Source organism: Scatophagus argus, chromosome 18, assembly GCF_020382885.2.
Source record: "Scatophagus argus isolate fScaArg1 chromosome 18, fScaArg1.pri, whole genome shotgun sequence".
In the NCBI taxonomy this organism is placed as follows: Eukaryota; Metazoa; Chordata; class Actinopteri; family Scatophagidae; genus Scatophagus; species Scatophagus argus.
Window position 1 is genome coordinate 5,865,513 of NC_058510.1, and position 15,890 is coordinate 5,881,402.

Here is a 15,890-nt window from a genome sequence, read left to right on the forward strand (position 1 = left end):
TCAATTGCCTTCAGTATTTTTCGTAATTATGCCAGCTCATACCTCACAGATTGACTCTCACCTTAACAGTTTCCTCTGTGATGTTCTTGTCAACTTTGGTCGCGGCATACTGGTTGAGGCGATGTAGAAACACCTGAAGCAGAGCAGAAGAGCAACAGTTAACGCCTTTGAACGGGGGCCCCAAGATTAAATTACATTTTGGCGTCCGATTGCTTGAATCTTTAACAGGACAAATAAAAGACCAGATTTGAGTCTTTGTGTGCAGCTGCAACACTTGGCTGCCAGAGCAATTCACAATTGACACCTGATACACACGAAACTTAATCTTTGCACTGGATGAAAAAAAAACACATAATAAATGCAGCACATGGTATTTCAAAGGCAATGTTAAGTGGCTGGGGATGGGAGCAGGAGAGGCCGGCAGTGTGCGAATTGAGATGGATGGGAAGTGCACTTACTTTCTTCAGTCCCTGCGGACGACTTTTCCCAGGCTGCTTCACCGCACAAGCCCTCGACAACCCATTTAATGCTTCAGGGCACTTTGTGAGAATGGCAAATTAAGAAGGTGTGTTTCGAATGTATTCTTAAAATGTGACTAAGGAAGAATTAGTCGTTTTCTGAAGACCGCCAGAAGGAGAGCTTTTAAAGAAGAGGACATCCATCAACGGGCACCAGACAAGCATATTTAAGTTCCTGTGAGCGATGTGTGGAATACAATCCAGACAGACAGGAATCTATCTTCAGCAGGAAAACAAATCGACAGCATCGCACTTTGAGTTTGATTGATGTCAATTCACTTCAGGGAAGCTATGATGAAATCCAAAGCAAGCCGTAAAAAAAAAAAAAAAATCCAAACTTTCATAAAATACAAAGTATAGCTCAGGCAACAAAATTTTCCCCAATATTCATACTGCTGTCAAATCTGAATGAGAGCAAGTTAAGCAGCTTGGGAAAAAAATGTCCTTGGCATAACATCATAAAACCACACTTGTCTGATGTGGGCTTTGCCTTACTGACATTTGTTTTCATTTGCCATGTCCCACAACTAACTTTATTTCTCTCTCAAATGGCATAAAACGTAGTAACTTAAGTAAGATAAAAGCAGAGATGAGATCTCAAATCAGAATAAAGTGTGTGCTTAGATTCCATTATGCCAAACCTGTCCGCTAAAACACGGTGGAAAGATTCATGACACTGAGGATAAATTAACCAGAGAAAAGTGAGGGTGCTTTAACCAACACTTTTGACTGAGTCTCCTTCCATCAACCATTTAGAAAACAGGACTGCCAGAGTGCCGCAGGGCTGTCAAAACTCACATTCGGATCAATCAGTAGCCTGTCACTGATCACACAAAACCATCGCAACATGACAGACCACATAAAAGGCAGAGAGACAGTGCCACAATAGAAAACACTCTGACAAAGCTTCATTTCATGGTACGGCATGACACAAACCAACAGCAGCAACTCATGATCAGCCTCCGCACGAGAAGGCAGTGTGACGCATGCAGTCAAGGGGGCAGCAAGAAGTTACATCTGTCTTTGCAGTTGACCCTAACCGTGGGCATCCCTTTACCGCCCCACTGGGGGCTATAACTCCATCTGCCGCCCGGTGCAGCCGCACAGCAGGCAGCCTGACCTGAGCGAGCTCACATAATACAACCACAAAGCACGTAAACAGCTTACTTTAATGAGCAGACAAGCCGAGAATTATTCCTTGACATCGAGATCACAGTGAACGACTACAGAAAGCCTACTGAAAACTTGCACTTGATTAATTGTGAACAGATGGAAAGGTGGTTTGGCTAACTCAGTTGTGAAATCTCCATTTCTTGCTAATTACAAAGGCAGTGTTCTTTAAGAAAAAAAAACGGGCTGACATGAAAAAATAATTGAAAACGTCTTAATCACATTGCACTGACGTCAAGCAACACTTCAAAAGGAAGTGAGCGCCTGAATCCGGGTTTGTGGTTGGGGAAAGAAAAGGGGGCTGAAATAATCAGCCTCTTTGTTGTAGGCCAACTCCACGCTGATTACCATTCTGTAGCTGCCTTGCCTCGCAACTCTGCCACTCACAAGTATTAGCATCTGATTAGCAAGTCTAATGTGTACAAACACGGAGCAGGATTCGACAGACACTTGCAAGGGCCTGACAGGGCTACAGTACTGGACTCGAGCTGAGCAAAGCAGTGCTAATTTGCATCCAAAACCCTGCTTCCTATCATTGAAGTGTAACATCAAACATGTGCTCATTAGGGAGTCCATCACTTCAGTTTAAATAATGAAGAGTCTATTTAACAGGAAATAATCACTATATCTGCAAAGCGCTAATTGCACTGTGTATCTACAGCTATGGGGGGACTCTGATACCAAACATTAAAAGCCACACTGCAGATGCTTATCAGAAGTAAACAACATAAGAAAAAACACATGGCTTAATGGAGTGCAGGGACACTAAATCTGATTGGACGGGTGGAGATAATAAATTGTGTTATCACCCAAAAGATAAGAGAGTGTTTTTGTGGCACAGAAGTGATGGTGTAAAATTGAAAACATCTCTCATGCAGTTTTCACGATAAGCACACCACACAGACGACAGATTCGGCCACACTAAACTGACACTGCTCAAGTCAAATTCCTAGAACCGTGGACGGTTCAGACGTGATTTGTGCAAATGAGCATGTCTCTTCCGAAGAGGCCGCCAAGACCGCCTTGTTTATGCCGTTAAGAGACTAATCTTGGAAGAGCTCCACGGACAGTGAATGGGAAGCTGACTAACTGACTGGATTTATGGACATTATAACAGTACCCAGGGTGACTGTGAAAATTAGCCCATTTCCAGGTTTGTTCAGTACCTGACAGCACTCCAGTACATAAATGCACAGCTCATTTGTAAAAGCCTGACTGTGTTGTATTTTTTGAATCTGCTATTGCAAAAATTGCTGTAATTCACTGTCAGTGGAGCACATCAAGAATTTGTCTCTCGATCGCAGAGCATCTGTTCTCATTCTCTGGTTTAACACTTTGGGTGAAGGAGAGAGCAGACAGTTCCTGTGTATAATGATAATCTTTATTCAGTAGAAAGTGATTAGATTTAAGGGATAAAGTTCAAATCAAAAGGTGCAGCTGAAGAACTGCTGACTTTTCCTCGGACTCCAGACACTTGCACTATCGTCCACCATGGCCGCCGTCTCCAACTGAATTACAGAGCAACACATTTTGTTTCCTAGCACTGAATGTGCTTTCCAGCAGGAATCCAATACGTCTGGGCTCCGGCCTCAACTGAATCACAAGCAGACTTTGCAAATGCATTGTAAAGCTCAATAGGAGCCGTTGGTGACCCGTGTCACGCTTTCCGTGACCAGAGACGGACAGACATCTTGCAGAAAATACTGAACAAGGAGTCATAGTTTTTCACTACCATGTGGAGTTTCTGAATATTCTCTGAAGTCTAAACAGTATTTTTAAATCACTGGCACACTTCTCGCATAAGAAAAAGATGAAGTGATGAGCTCACAGGATAAAGAGGATAAAAGAGTTGGGCAACAACTTGTTGTTTTCTCACAGTGCTCTTTCTGTTGGCCATTCAGCTCATTTGAAGCATGCGAGTAACCTCACATATTCTTGGCAGGGGAGTTAAGCTATTCGTTTCTGCATCAGACACTTTCCTTTTGGACATACAGTATACACATTTCATATCCTTAATCATGAATCAACGAGGATAAAAAAAACTCTCCAAGAAAATCACTTTGTTCTCTGAGGCTGAGGTATAATTACCTGGTTTGCCTCTCTGATGGCTGAGGGGGCCTACACATTAATACCACATTAAAGTTTTCATTATTCCACAGAGCAGATGGGTGTGATGAATAGATTGGTCCAATCACTGCATGCGGCCCTGCCTGCCATCAATCACTTAATCGCTCCTGCTGTGGGTAGCAAAGGCGTGATAGTGGATAGTGCCCGTACCGGCTGACACATGCTCAAATTTGGAAAAGGAAAATGTTTAGAACAACCTGACCTTCACTGTCACACTGAATTCAACTTCAGGTAGCAGACCTGCAGGTCACATGACAGACCTTGCCATCATCTACTTACTATGGCTGAGCAGTTGCTCGGACAGAGCGGAAAATGGCCCCAACCCAGCATGAGTGACGCCCCGCTCAATAACTGAAATATGCTTTTTGCTAAGGAGTATCTGAAATTACAGCCAGCATCCTCTGGATTTTGGTGGGAAAGGAAAGGGGAGAGGGGTAAGAATCTGACTGGAGGGCTGTTACCATGCTGACAGAATGTGTACTAAGCCAACCAAGTTCAGGACGCTTTGTGAATGGACAATATCTCTTCACCAGATCGGAAAGATACAATCGGCGGAAGGCTAGCCACCCCTCACCCCCCTGTGTATGCTGATGTCTGTGTCATTGAAACAGATTTGGCAAAAACAGAGACCGTTTGCTTCCCGCAACATGTAAACTAACAATGACATAACAAGAGGACAATGATGGACATTCTTGCGCTTCAAAATAAAGAGCGTCCACAGTGTTTGCCAAGCCAGAGCATGTGCTTGTGCATGTGCTCGTGTCACAAAAATACTAAAGATGAATGTGAATAGAGTGGACAAGCGGCTGAGGCAAGTGCAGGGGGAGAAAAAGCACGTCGTTCATCACGTTACACAGCCACACACCCAGCAGAGCAGGCTGTGATGGGAATACAAATCCCACCCAGAAAGGACAAGGGCGCTAAACAGATCCAAAAGAGGAAAATGATGCAGCAAATTGTTTTGATTAAAAAAAAAATAAATAAATATTAAAGAAAATAAAAAAATGAAAGGAAGAAAAGCTCTCGAGGTGCTCCAGTGCTATAAGTACAAAGCCAGCCTCAAACATCTGCTAATGCATTCAATACTACTGAGGAGAGGGTAGAAACTCAGGGCCCGTTTGATGTATTACACGCAAAACAACCATTTTTCGGTCCCTGCGGATCGATTGGTTCACTGTAGTACATGCTCTCCCTGAAATTAAAAGTACTGAAGCTGCTACATTATAAAGGGTGAAAAATGCAACAGCACATCCCTGTCAGCAATTTGAAAAAACTTCTCCTGCTGCCGAGGTTAAGCCACTTCTGCTGCGATGTGGGGATATACTGCTAACAGTGGTAAAGAGTCCAGTCCGGGTTCACTGGCACTGGTCACCAGTATAAACTCTGAGAGAATGAATGGGCCTTTCTCAGAGTCTATTGGACTCTTTTGTCCACTGGTGCTTTGTTGTCATGATTGGAGAGTTGGCAAACAAACACGCACATAAACATCCTGTGCATACAAGGATTTGTCCGCTTGTGTTACGTTTAATTGTATGACAAAAAAAAGATAACAGTCTACAGGAGCGCTACAATATACATGTACAGGTATTTTACTGTACACACATACAGGTATTTGTCTCTTGTTAACAAATTAAAAAGACGACACAAAGACCATTCAAAGCCAGAGATGGAGACATAAACAAGAGCTTCCGCACAAAAAAGCCCCACTGTAGTGAATCACCAGACTGTGAAGGCATGCTCATTAACAGTCTTTCTGAGTATGTGCGTGTTTCTTTGTTATACATCTGTCCCCCCCAGGACGGCAGAATAAAAAGCAACGCACTGTGATAACAGTTAAAGGACAGCAGGTAACAGGTGTGCCAGCAGCTTGGCACCCTCAGGCGAGCACTAAAAACCACCTGAGTCTCTGGATTTGCTCTGTGTGTGTGTGTTTTGGTGAGAAAATGAGAGAGCAGCAGAGGTAATCACATACAAGGCAGAATAAACAGATAAGAGAGGAAAAGTCTTTCACGGCAACCCTATAGGGAGGATACGGTGCCTTTACTGTACATCCTGCACAGAGCAACTACTTTTAAACAGGAATTCAACATTATAGGGCTAATCCTCCTGCACTGAGGCGTCCAACACACACACACACACACACACACACCAAATTCCTCGCAACCAAAAACTGCAACCCACCCCAAAACAGCCTGACCAGAGACAGAGTCAGTCTCTGATGCTGTGAGCACACGAGGGAACATCCGAAAAGAGAGAAAAGGCTCTTTGTAGAGATTCTCCCCCATAAGCCTCCTGTCTTCAACATGTCCTGATGACACCTCCAGGACTCATCCTGGGCTTCCCATCTCATTAGGCCTCTGGCTAGTTTCCCCATCAGCCCAGCTTCTCTCTTGTGGGAATGTATACAGGAAACAGACACTATAAATACAGTGGGGAATGTTAATATGTCTATCTTGGGAGTGGCTATGAAGGCTCATCTGCACAGCTCGATGCTGGCTCTCTGGTTCTGATTAACAAGTGGGAACACAGTGTGTATTCACTTTGCAGGTTCTTCTGGTGAACAAAAGTCCATTTATCTTTGGTAGACTTGTTTGCTTTCTTTTTAAAACCGACAAGCAGTCTGTATGAGCACCAGATGACTCCCACAAATACCTGAACTACTGTACAAGCTTTAGTTATTAGAATATCATTTCAAGGTTTATTGTTTCAACAAATGCTTGTTTTGTGGAAAAATTCAGGAAAAATCTCGCTTGTAAAAGAAAAATTTGAAATTGAAAGAAATGCACTTTGAGGCATCTGAAGTCCTTATTGTCTGAGAAGAGTAAAGAAAAATTCTTCTCTTTGATGTTATTCTTGTCCTTCCAGTGACCCTGACACCTTAGGCATTACAAACACAGCTGGAATGAAGCAATTTATCTAATGAATATGTCTGTGTCCAATGTCTGTCCTGACTCCCGGTGAGCTACTCGCAGGGCTGACACTGGGATGAAATAAGCAGAAAATGACGCTTGTGCTCATGTCCGTTAAACTGAATGCCTGACCGGCTGTGGGTCTGTTCAATTTCACCCATCACGGCACCATAAATGTTAGGCATCTTCAGTGTATTAGGGAGACTTGTGAAACTGGATATTAAACAGTGAGAGCAGCCTGTAGTAGATGAGAGCTCGCCTTTAGAGACCAAACCTGCTACGTGTCCCCAATCTCCATGTGCAGCCAAGCAAACCATTACCCACTGATTGCTGGCAATTCCCATCAGAGCCACACACCAGGACTCTGTATTGATCTGCAAGATGACTAAGCAGAATCATCAGTCTCCCCGTCTGTGGCGCTGTCCCAAGCATGACTGTCTTACACACACACACACACACACAGATTGTCCGTCTGATTATTGCTTCAGGCTCCAAAACGTCCGCTGGAGGCCCCTCAAGCCATCAATCTCAGCAGGACTGGCAAGAAAAAAGGGAAACCTGCAGCGTCAGCCTCACACACAGAACCGGATACTGTCAATGGAGAACTGAGCAGCTACCTCACCAGTTTCTCCTTTTCCTTTTGCTGTCTGACATAATGTGGAGAAAACAGTAACATGAGTTACACGTTTAAGGACTTTATTAGATCATTTTTATTTTTTGCACCAAAGCTAAATCACGATAAAGCTTGCTACATCGCATGTTAGATAGCTTTGACTGTACCAACTTCATCAATACAGAAAGTCTCCACATTCACCTCAGCTAACTTTGCAACAACAGAGAATCTGCAGTTCCCCTGCGGTGTAAGCAGCGTTTAGCTCATGTTGCTCCCCGTGTCCTGGACATATGAATAAGCAACTGTTTGCCAATGCATTGGCCTTAAAAAGTTGCTGATTATATGGTGTTCAAAAACAACCAGCCCAAAAACTAATTAATGCAGGCTTAACTAAACTCATCAGAACTCCATCTTTTTAGCAATTTGAAATACTAAAAAGGTGGAGGCCTACTCATCATCTACCCCTCAAACGAGGTCCATTCATTGGCGCTGAAGAGTCGGTTTCATGGACTGAAAAAAAAGAGAAAAAAGGAAAGAAGACAGACAGACAGCCAGACACGAAAAGGATGTCTGCAGACAAGGCGTGCTATGAGACAGAAAGACACTTGTCTGACTAGCAGAGTTTCCATAGCAAACCCCATTCAAGTGCTTAATTAAATAATTTGGAGTGAAGTGGAATTTCCCATCACGTCTGGCTGAGCAGCTCTGGATGTTTATGGATTCTGAGTCCAGAAATGCAGGATGAACAGAGACATGAATGCCACGGAAAGTGTGAGTTTAAACCACAGAGAGAGAGAGTGAGAGCATGCGAACTTGTCTTAATATATTCTGAGGACACTTCATCAAAAATGTCCATGATCTGATTTGAGATTTGAGAATGAAGAGGAACACTTTATCATGCCAAACCACACAGTTCGTGATTAATTTATTTTTTTCCAAACAATAACCTTAATTTGACTAACGAGCATCAGAACAGCATTGATTTAACTTGTAAACATATTGTGGTTTTTCCAAATGGGTTTGAGAGTGCTTGATAGACGCTGCAGGCATACTGAGGCATCAGAGCAAGCCTGATGCTGCCTGTGTGTATTGTGCGTGTTTCTGATGAAACACAGGCCCCGCTGTGATGATGACCCCTTCACACTGCATGAGCGTCCTGACAAGTGTCTACCGTGGACCCGCCACTCTTCTATTTGTTGCACGTAAGCACCATGTGACCAGGCAGCTGGCAATGGCCAAATCAAAGGCCGCCTTCTTCAGCACCTCCCCAGCCCCCTGAGCTGAATCCACTCGATGGATTGAACGCAGCCCCGTCCCCTATGCAATGAAGCTCCACGTTGCCAAGTGGGCAACTCTCCTTTCCCTGGCCCGCAGTGGGGGAAGTGTGTGAGTGTGTGTTGAAGCAGGAAACATGCAGTACAATGTAAAGACGGGGAGGGCCAGGAAGGAAGGAAATCCTGCTCAAAAAACGGCCTCTGAGACAAAAGAACTCTCTACAGCGCAAGAAGCTGCCTGAGGGACTTAAATGTTTTTACACTGACAGAAGGAAGGTGTAAAAGACTTTAACCAAACAGTGATCGATAAAGTTACAGGCTGGACCGGACAAAAGCAAAGCCCAAGTTGTTCCCTAACTAATACTCAGCTTGTAGTTGTAACAGGCTGGAGGAAAGACACTCTCTCTCTCTTTCACACACACACACACACACACACACACTCACACGGGCAAAATCAGGCATCAGTATGAAATGTTTTAAAATCTTAAAGAAATATGACTGTTTTGCTCTAAAACAACACAATGTCCCTCCTTTTACACATTCCCAAAATGCTGAAATATTCATTTACTCAATTTTGTGAACATTACATTCTTCAATATTTATTCTACAACTTAGCATAATGTTGGCTTGTGACTGATTATTTCCCAATCACATTTGCTTTTTATTTTGTAAGGACAAACGGATAAAATACTGAAAGTCATGCAAAACAGAGCAGCCCCTATGTTGTTCAAAGGGAAGATGAAGGATTATCCCACTCGATGTTTTTATGGATATGCGACACGAGCACCAGTTGATGCAAAATGCTCTGCAGGAGGAGCCTCGGTTGTTGTCGAGCTAATCCTCACTATCATTCATCTTCAGGCTGGCTAAATAGACAGACTTAGCTTTAAGATAGGGTGCTAAACAGGTTCACACACAACATGTACACTATGAACAAACAAAAGACCTCATGCATTTCCACTTGCAGGCCTCTTACATCATGGCAGCACTGGTGCAAAGCTGAAATGCAAGTGAGCCACACCATCACTCCGGGGGCCTCCCACTGAGGACGGACACAAGACAGAAACCGTCTGTATTCTCAGAAGGGAGAGACTGACCCAATCCAATTAAGGAGTCAAGCAATAAAACATCTCAGCTCCCTTAAAAACACACACACACATGTAGAGAGATAGCATCTATGTTCACAGAATAAAGCTAAATCGAAGCAGAAACAGTCTCTGCATGATTCCGGCCAGTGATGGGGAAACACCCAGATGTAACCTTATGGGGAATACAAAGAAAGAAAGCGAAGAAATACACTTCAGGTCAACACAGCATCCATAATGACTGGACCGTAGGCATTCACTACTCCCCGTGGGCCACACTGATGGAAAATAAGAAAAATTAGGAAGAGCACCAGAAAAGAAAATACCTGAATGAAAGGGCTGTGAGCACAAGAGGCTGGTGTGGTAGAAGAAGAAGGCATATGATGAGGCCATCATCAGCACACACACACACACACACACACACACACACACAGGAAATCACTGAGGAATAAAGAAAAAGAATCAGCAGCGTGACTGAATACATTGCGCTCAAAGTAGCAGCCCAGTGTGGAGACAAACTAGGCCACGGGTGGGCTCTGAGCCTCAAAAGCAAATCACCAGAATCATGTGAGGATGCATTTTGAATATCGATCTTATCTGTCACCCGAAAAAGATTTTTAAACGTGTATCGTGTCAGACTCTTTACGTTTTGCCCTCATGTCCTCACTGACAAACACTGACAAATTATTGACAAAATTTTTGCTGTTGGGCACCAGTTCATCTCACTTCATTTAGTATTTAATTAAAGCAAAAGCACAACCATTTATCTTAAAACGCTCCCATAAATGACCCGATACTGGACAAACTGAGATCTTGTGTTTTCTCTGTTTTGTTTGCGTGTTTTCGTCAGGTCAGGACTCACTGACCATCTCTGAGCATCTTCTGTTCCTGTTTCCATCAAAACACAGAGGGAAGCTGGAAACTGGCCACGGATTAACAGACGGGAAAGGGATAAGAACGAGAGCTCGTGACCTTCGGGGTCTTCAGCTGTCTGTCGGGAGGGCTCTCGTCGTGCCCACCCCTGACCTGACTTCCTTCAGGACTCTCCAGAGGTCATACGTTAAGAGCAAAAAAGAAAACATTTAAGCCCATAAGCTTGGGACAACCTGACCGTAAACCGTAAACAAATCTTACTCTGACAGAGAGAAAGATGGGGAACCTCCACCTGTGTTTCTAAGAGCCAGTAAATGATCCTTTTGAGCAGCTGCTTTCTCCATTAAGCTAACTTTAGGTGACCACCAACATGTTGTCTGACTGTTAACATTTAAATTTAACAAAGATAATCACATGCAGCCGTATTTAAAAGTAAAAATACAGACACAATATTTCTTTGAGTCCATATCTTTCTTAAGAGAATGACGAGAGAGATTCTGTGGTTGGCAAGGGACTAAACGCGTTTTAAACATTGCGCTCCATGGTTGCTTTCGTTCAGCAAGCTCCAGAATCAGGACATGAGAGGTTTCTTCCGTTGTCCATTCGTGTCTTTATCACGCAAACAGTTGGCTTTTGACGTCTTCATCAACAGAAAACAATGGCAGAGAGCAGAAAGTAAAGTACTGATGAGACACCTCATTAAAGTGACTGTTTACATTAAGGCTTGATTTGTTCCCCTCATTGAGACATTTCTAAAATGACTGTCATTTTATTGGCTTGTAGTCATCCAAGATAAACACCAGCATCCACCACCACCCACTATCTCCAGTTATAATTGTTCATTATGTAACACAGGCCGGAGATATTTCAGACAGCTTCCTTAGAAGCTTTGTTCATACTTTCAGATAACTGTGTAATAGTTGTGTAATACAAGCAGTGTAAAAGGTGGTGCTTCAGGCCAAAAAAAAGTCAAACTTAGATCTTCCAATGTTAACACATTCCAATCTGAACATTTTCCCACAAGAGGTGAGGAACGGCCACACAATGGGCTCAGACTGTCCTGAGACAAACTGCTCTAATCATCCTTGTTTTTTTTCCACTACCTTAAGAGTAAAGTACGTGCGTGGGACATTGTGTTTGGGTCCCACGGATCAGCAGCGAAAATCTCTGCTCCACTGTTCACCTTCGGCTACTGACCGGAGCCTCATTGTTCCCCAGCATTTCCTAACCTCAGAGGAATTCCTCCTCCAGGAAATATGGTTTACAAGAGAAGGCACCGGGCCCAGCCAGTTGCAGAGACTACCCCAACCCCCCTCCCTCTTGTCCCTCCACCACCCTTCACCCTCCTGGCAATATCTACTGTGTGATCTGCTCTACCCTTTTCCTTTTCACCCCTCCAGCAATATCCCGTCTACGCCTCTCCCTGCTGGTACTCGGAGTCTCCTGGATTATCCCACCAGGGAGTCTAACGGGGGGGGGGGGGTTCGCCTGTTCTCCATTATGACCTCTAGACACACAAAAACCTGTGTGGTTTATAACTGGCATAGGGGAAGCAGGGGAAGCAGGCTTGTGTTTGTGTGTGATCAGATGAAAGTCTTCAACATGACCCCCTAAACCCCAGCAGGGCTGTCTTTGATCATCCCGGGTATCTTCAGCGATGCTTCCCAGGATCTTCCAGATGATAAGATAGCAGATTACAGTGACTTTGTCATTTTCCTCTCACTTTCTACCATTTTTATCATCATCATCATCACACTTCATCAGCTGTAGCACCAGGCTAAACCAAGAACAGCTATCTTTCACTGTCAGATCTCAAGCTGACGCATCCCATCCCGGCATTTCCTTGTTAGGATCAGTCACTCAGTCACTTCTGAAATGAATCCCAGTTCAAGCACTGCAGGGGAGATTAAGGAGGGGTGGCTGCACCCCCCCTCCAGGACAGAGGACACATTCCCTCATGTAATCACTTCCTCCATGTCTTCACTGATGCTACTTCTAAGAAAGGCCAGATTGAGCGCCATCCCCTCCCTGGTCCCTCTGTCCTCTATTGGAAACATCTGGGCAGTGGGAGGGAGGTCAGGGTGTACACATTCATGCATGTGGTCTGGGAACTTGCGCCTTTAATGACACACAACACAGTGCCCCTTTGACCGGACTTCCCTGCAAAGTTCCCATCCCAGTGAAAAGCTGAAACTGCTGAGAAAACAAGGTGGAAGCCCTCCAAAGCCGCAGTCCGGATCACGTCATATCAATGTGTTGATGGCAGGGTATTTCGCTTGTAACGTCCTCACCAGCCACAGCTTCCTCTCCAAACTGAGACTTGATTACAGTGACAATTCTTCACAGCTTTCTGATTTAAACTGCCTCCACTGCCAAAGTTTCCCTCCCCTCCTGTCTTTGAAGTCAGGTGTTATTTTATTTAATACCATTAAGCTGACAAGCACATATTCCTGTGCTGCAGGAACCAGGCGTTACAATCAGTGTGCAGTCCCACTGGTTTTCATTTGAGTCCACCTGTGCCGTCCTTGGCAAGGACTCCCCACTTCTGGATTTGATCTGGGGTTGGCAAAGGAAGCAAAATGCACTCTCCTGTATTTTCTGTGCTGTGTGGGAAGTGGGGTAATCATATGGATGGAGCAGTAATGCTGTGCAGCACAAGTTACAAGCCTGAGTGTGACAGACAGTGAGCTGAAACACAGATTTCATTACAGAAGTTTCGCTGGTGAACTTCAGTTCTTTCTCTCCTCCAGAATAAAATTTTCAACATCCTGGACTTAACCACTGCAACTCTGAGGTATACTGTACATATGCCACAGTAAAAACCGTCTAAATAGTAAAATATTATGTGATATGCTCATTTAAAAGAGAAAATAAAAACTCATCTGGAAACATTTAACTTTGTTCTGATTTGTGGTTTAATTTTGATCCAGTTCCCAAGATGAATTAAACAGTTTCTGATCAGTTATTGCCAGACAAACCACTGGGACAAGAGGATTAACCATAACACTGGCTGTGCTGTGCCATGTCTCTTTGTGCCTGCTTTCCCAATTTCACACTAGCAACCTGAGATGTTAATATATAAAAGTTCAGTACAGGTGACACTACAAAAAGCTGATTCTCACATCCTGCTCAGCCTGTTAAAAGACACACAGGGGAGTTTGTGCAGCGGGGTATTAACATGTAACAGCGGACGAGCTCTCGCCCTGCAGCCTCATGCAGCATGCATACTAAACAGGCTGGCTGTTTCTGTTTGTTTGCTTGTTTTGATGGGGGGTTCATTTTCTAGAGTAAAATGTGCAAATCTGTGTCGTCTCTGCCTGGGTTAAAATGATTCTCAAAACTCACCGAGAGAAACTCAAGTGTCCCAACATAATCCCGTTCAGTCTTTAAAAGTTCACTCAGGACGCACACTCGGAGCCGGAGCTGCTTCTCCAAGTCCTTCCCGCTTTCGGCTCTGTGCTCACCTCTGCTCTCCTCAGTCATTGTGAGTAAATAAAACCAATCTTATTTCCCCCGGAAAAAGTTTCACATCACACAAAAAAACGAGTTTTCAGATGCGAGCGTGCAAAGTTTGCAGCATTATCAAAACTGAATGGGCGACCGGTCTCTGCACTGTAAATCCACGAAAAGTAGGGGGGCGGGGAGGACACAGTAAAACACTGCAGGAAAACGCGTGAAAAGCACGCAAACTTTTAAAAACTTGATGAAAATAAAAGTGGGAATTGCACGACACCGTGAGGCAGCTTCCAACAGAGCCGTGGACAACAACTGGACACCAGTGTGAAAGTTGACTCCATGTGACTCCTGAAGTCTTCATCCTAATCCAGCCTCCCAGCAGCCTTTAATGCTGAACGAGGACCAGCGTCAAGGTAAACACAGAGCACGCTGCTACTTCCGGCTGCTGCTTTCAATATAAAACCGCAGCAACAGGTTTAATGGGGGGGGGGAACTTCTCCGTTAACTCATGATCATATAGGGAATCAATAATCGATTGAAACTGACAGTGAAAACTGTTGCAAACCCCACGCAGGATATTGGAAGTCAATGAATGATCTGATGCCCTTCAACACGTATTTTTGACACTCTTGTTCTTTTAATTTGGAGGAACAATTACTGTACTCCTGGAATCGGATTGATGTCGTTATCTACGTTTGAATTTACAGGACAAGGAAAATGTTCACAAACATTAAGTCTTGTGACCAAAGGACAACGCATATTAATCAACAATTTCTGTAAAGGGGCCAAATGGCTAATTTTCCAACTGTAGTCCTTTGGCGAGATGTTTTGAAACCTGTGAAGTGGTTAAAAAGTTACACAACAATAATCCACAAGGACAGCAACAACTACAGCACAAAAAATCCCCAAAGTGAAGCACAAGCCATGCAGAGGAGCAAGAAATAGTAGAGATAACAGTGCCCATCAGCACTGCCTTTAGATACAAGAAGCTAAACAGCACACATAACATCCAGCGGTCATTATGTTGATCTTCACATTTGGGTTAAACACATTTGCGTTGCACACAGCTTTGGAGAAACATATTAGATTGGTAAATGAAGAAAATGCCAGTGGATCTACATGCCCAAGTCATGCAAATCTGGTCACCTGGCAAGCAGCAAATTACATGGAAGAAGTCAGCAGCAGGTTAGACTGTAACAACAGTGATAGTAGTGAAATTAGCAATGCACTGTGTAGATTAATCAGACTAATATGTTTTTATATATTTGCATAGTGATTCAATTGTGATTCATTTTTATGTAGTTAACTGAAACTAAAAACAATTTTCAACATTACTTCTCAACTGTAATTCAAAGCTGACACTCTTTACTGGCCTGTGAAAGCCTTTTATTATGCGATGGATTTTTTTTGCTGCCATATTTCATTATAATTTCATATCACATGTACGTTTTCGGTTCTCTAAGTAGCTTTGCTGTTCAGCGTCTTCCAGTGTGAAGTAATTCACACACACACACACACACACACTGAAAGCATCCCCAACACTGAAAATGGAGACATGATAGTCTTCCTCACTTGTTTGAGAATCCCTGGAAAACTGCTGCCAAGATGAAACAGAAACCGGGGTGTCACTGCAAAATTTAACCACACAGGAGAATTACGCCGTTTTACTGTAATTGCTTTCTTTCTCCGTGTAATAAAGCACGATAGTCAGTTAATGAAGTAATAAAACTCGGTCATAAAACCTCAGCTTATACCATTAAGTTCCAAATGAGCTTATCAACAATATCTTTGTGTAGATAAACCAACTGCATACGCTCCAAAAGCATCAGCTCTTCAAGAGAGCTGAAATTCAAAATCGACAGAAA

At 43.6% G+C, this 15,890-nt stretch overlaps 1 protein-coding gene across 2 annotated transcripts in view; it reads right to left on the reverse strand.

Moving 5' to 3' along the window:
• prex2 (phosphatidylinositol-3,4,5-trisphosphate-dependent Rac exchange factor 2) overlaps positions 1-14,430 on the reverse strand; it is an 81,557-nt gene extending 67,127 nt beyond the window's left edge. For both annotated transcript variants that reach the window (XM_046370808.1, XM_046370809.1), the window contains exons 1-2: positions 13,915-14,430; positions 62-133 (exon numbers count right to left, since the gene is read on the reverse strand). In XM_046370808.1, the coding sequence (XP_046226764.1) occupies positions 62-133; positions 13,915-14,052 (210 nt within the window). In that variant the 5' untranslated portion in view covers positions 14,053-14,430. The remainder of the gene's footprint in view (positions 1-61; positions 134-13,914) is intronic.
• Between the last annotated feature and the right edge of the window lie 1,460 nt (positions 14,431-15,890).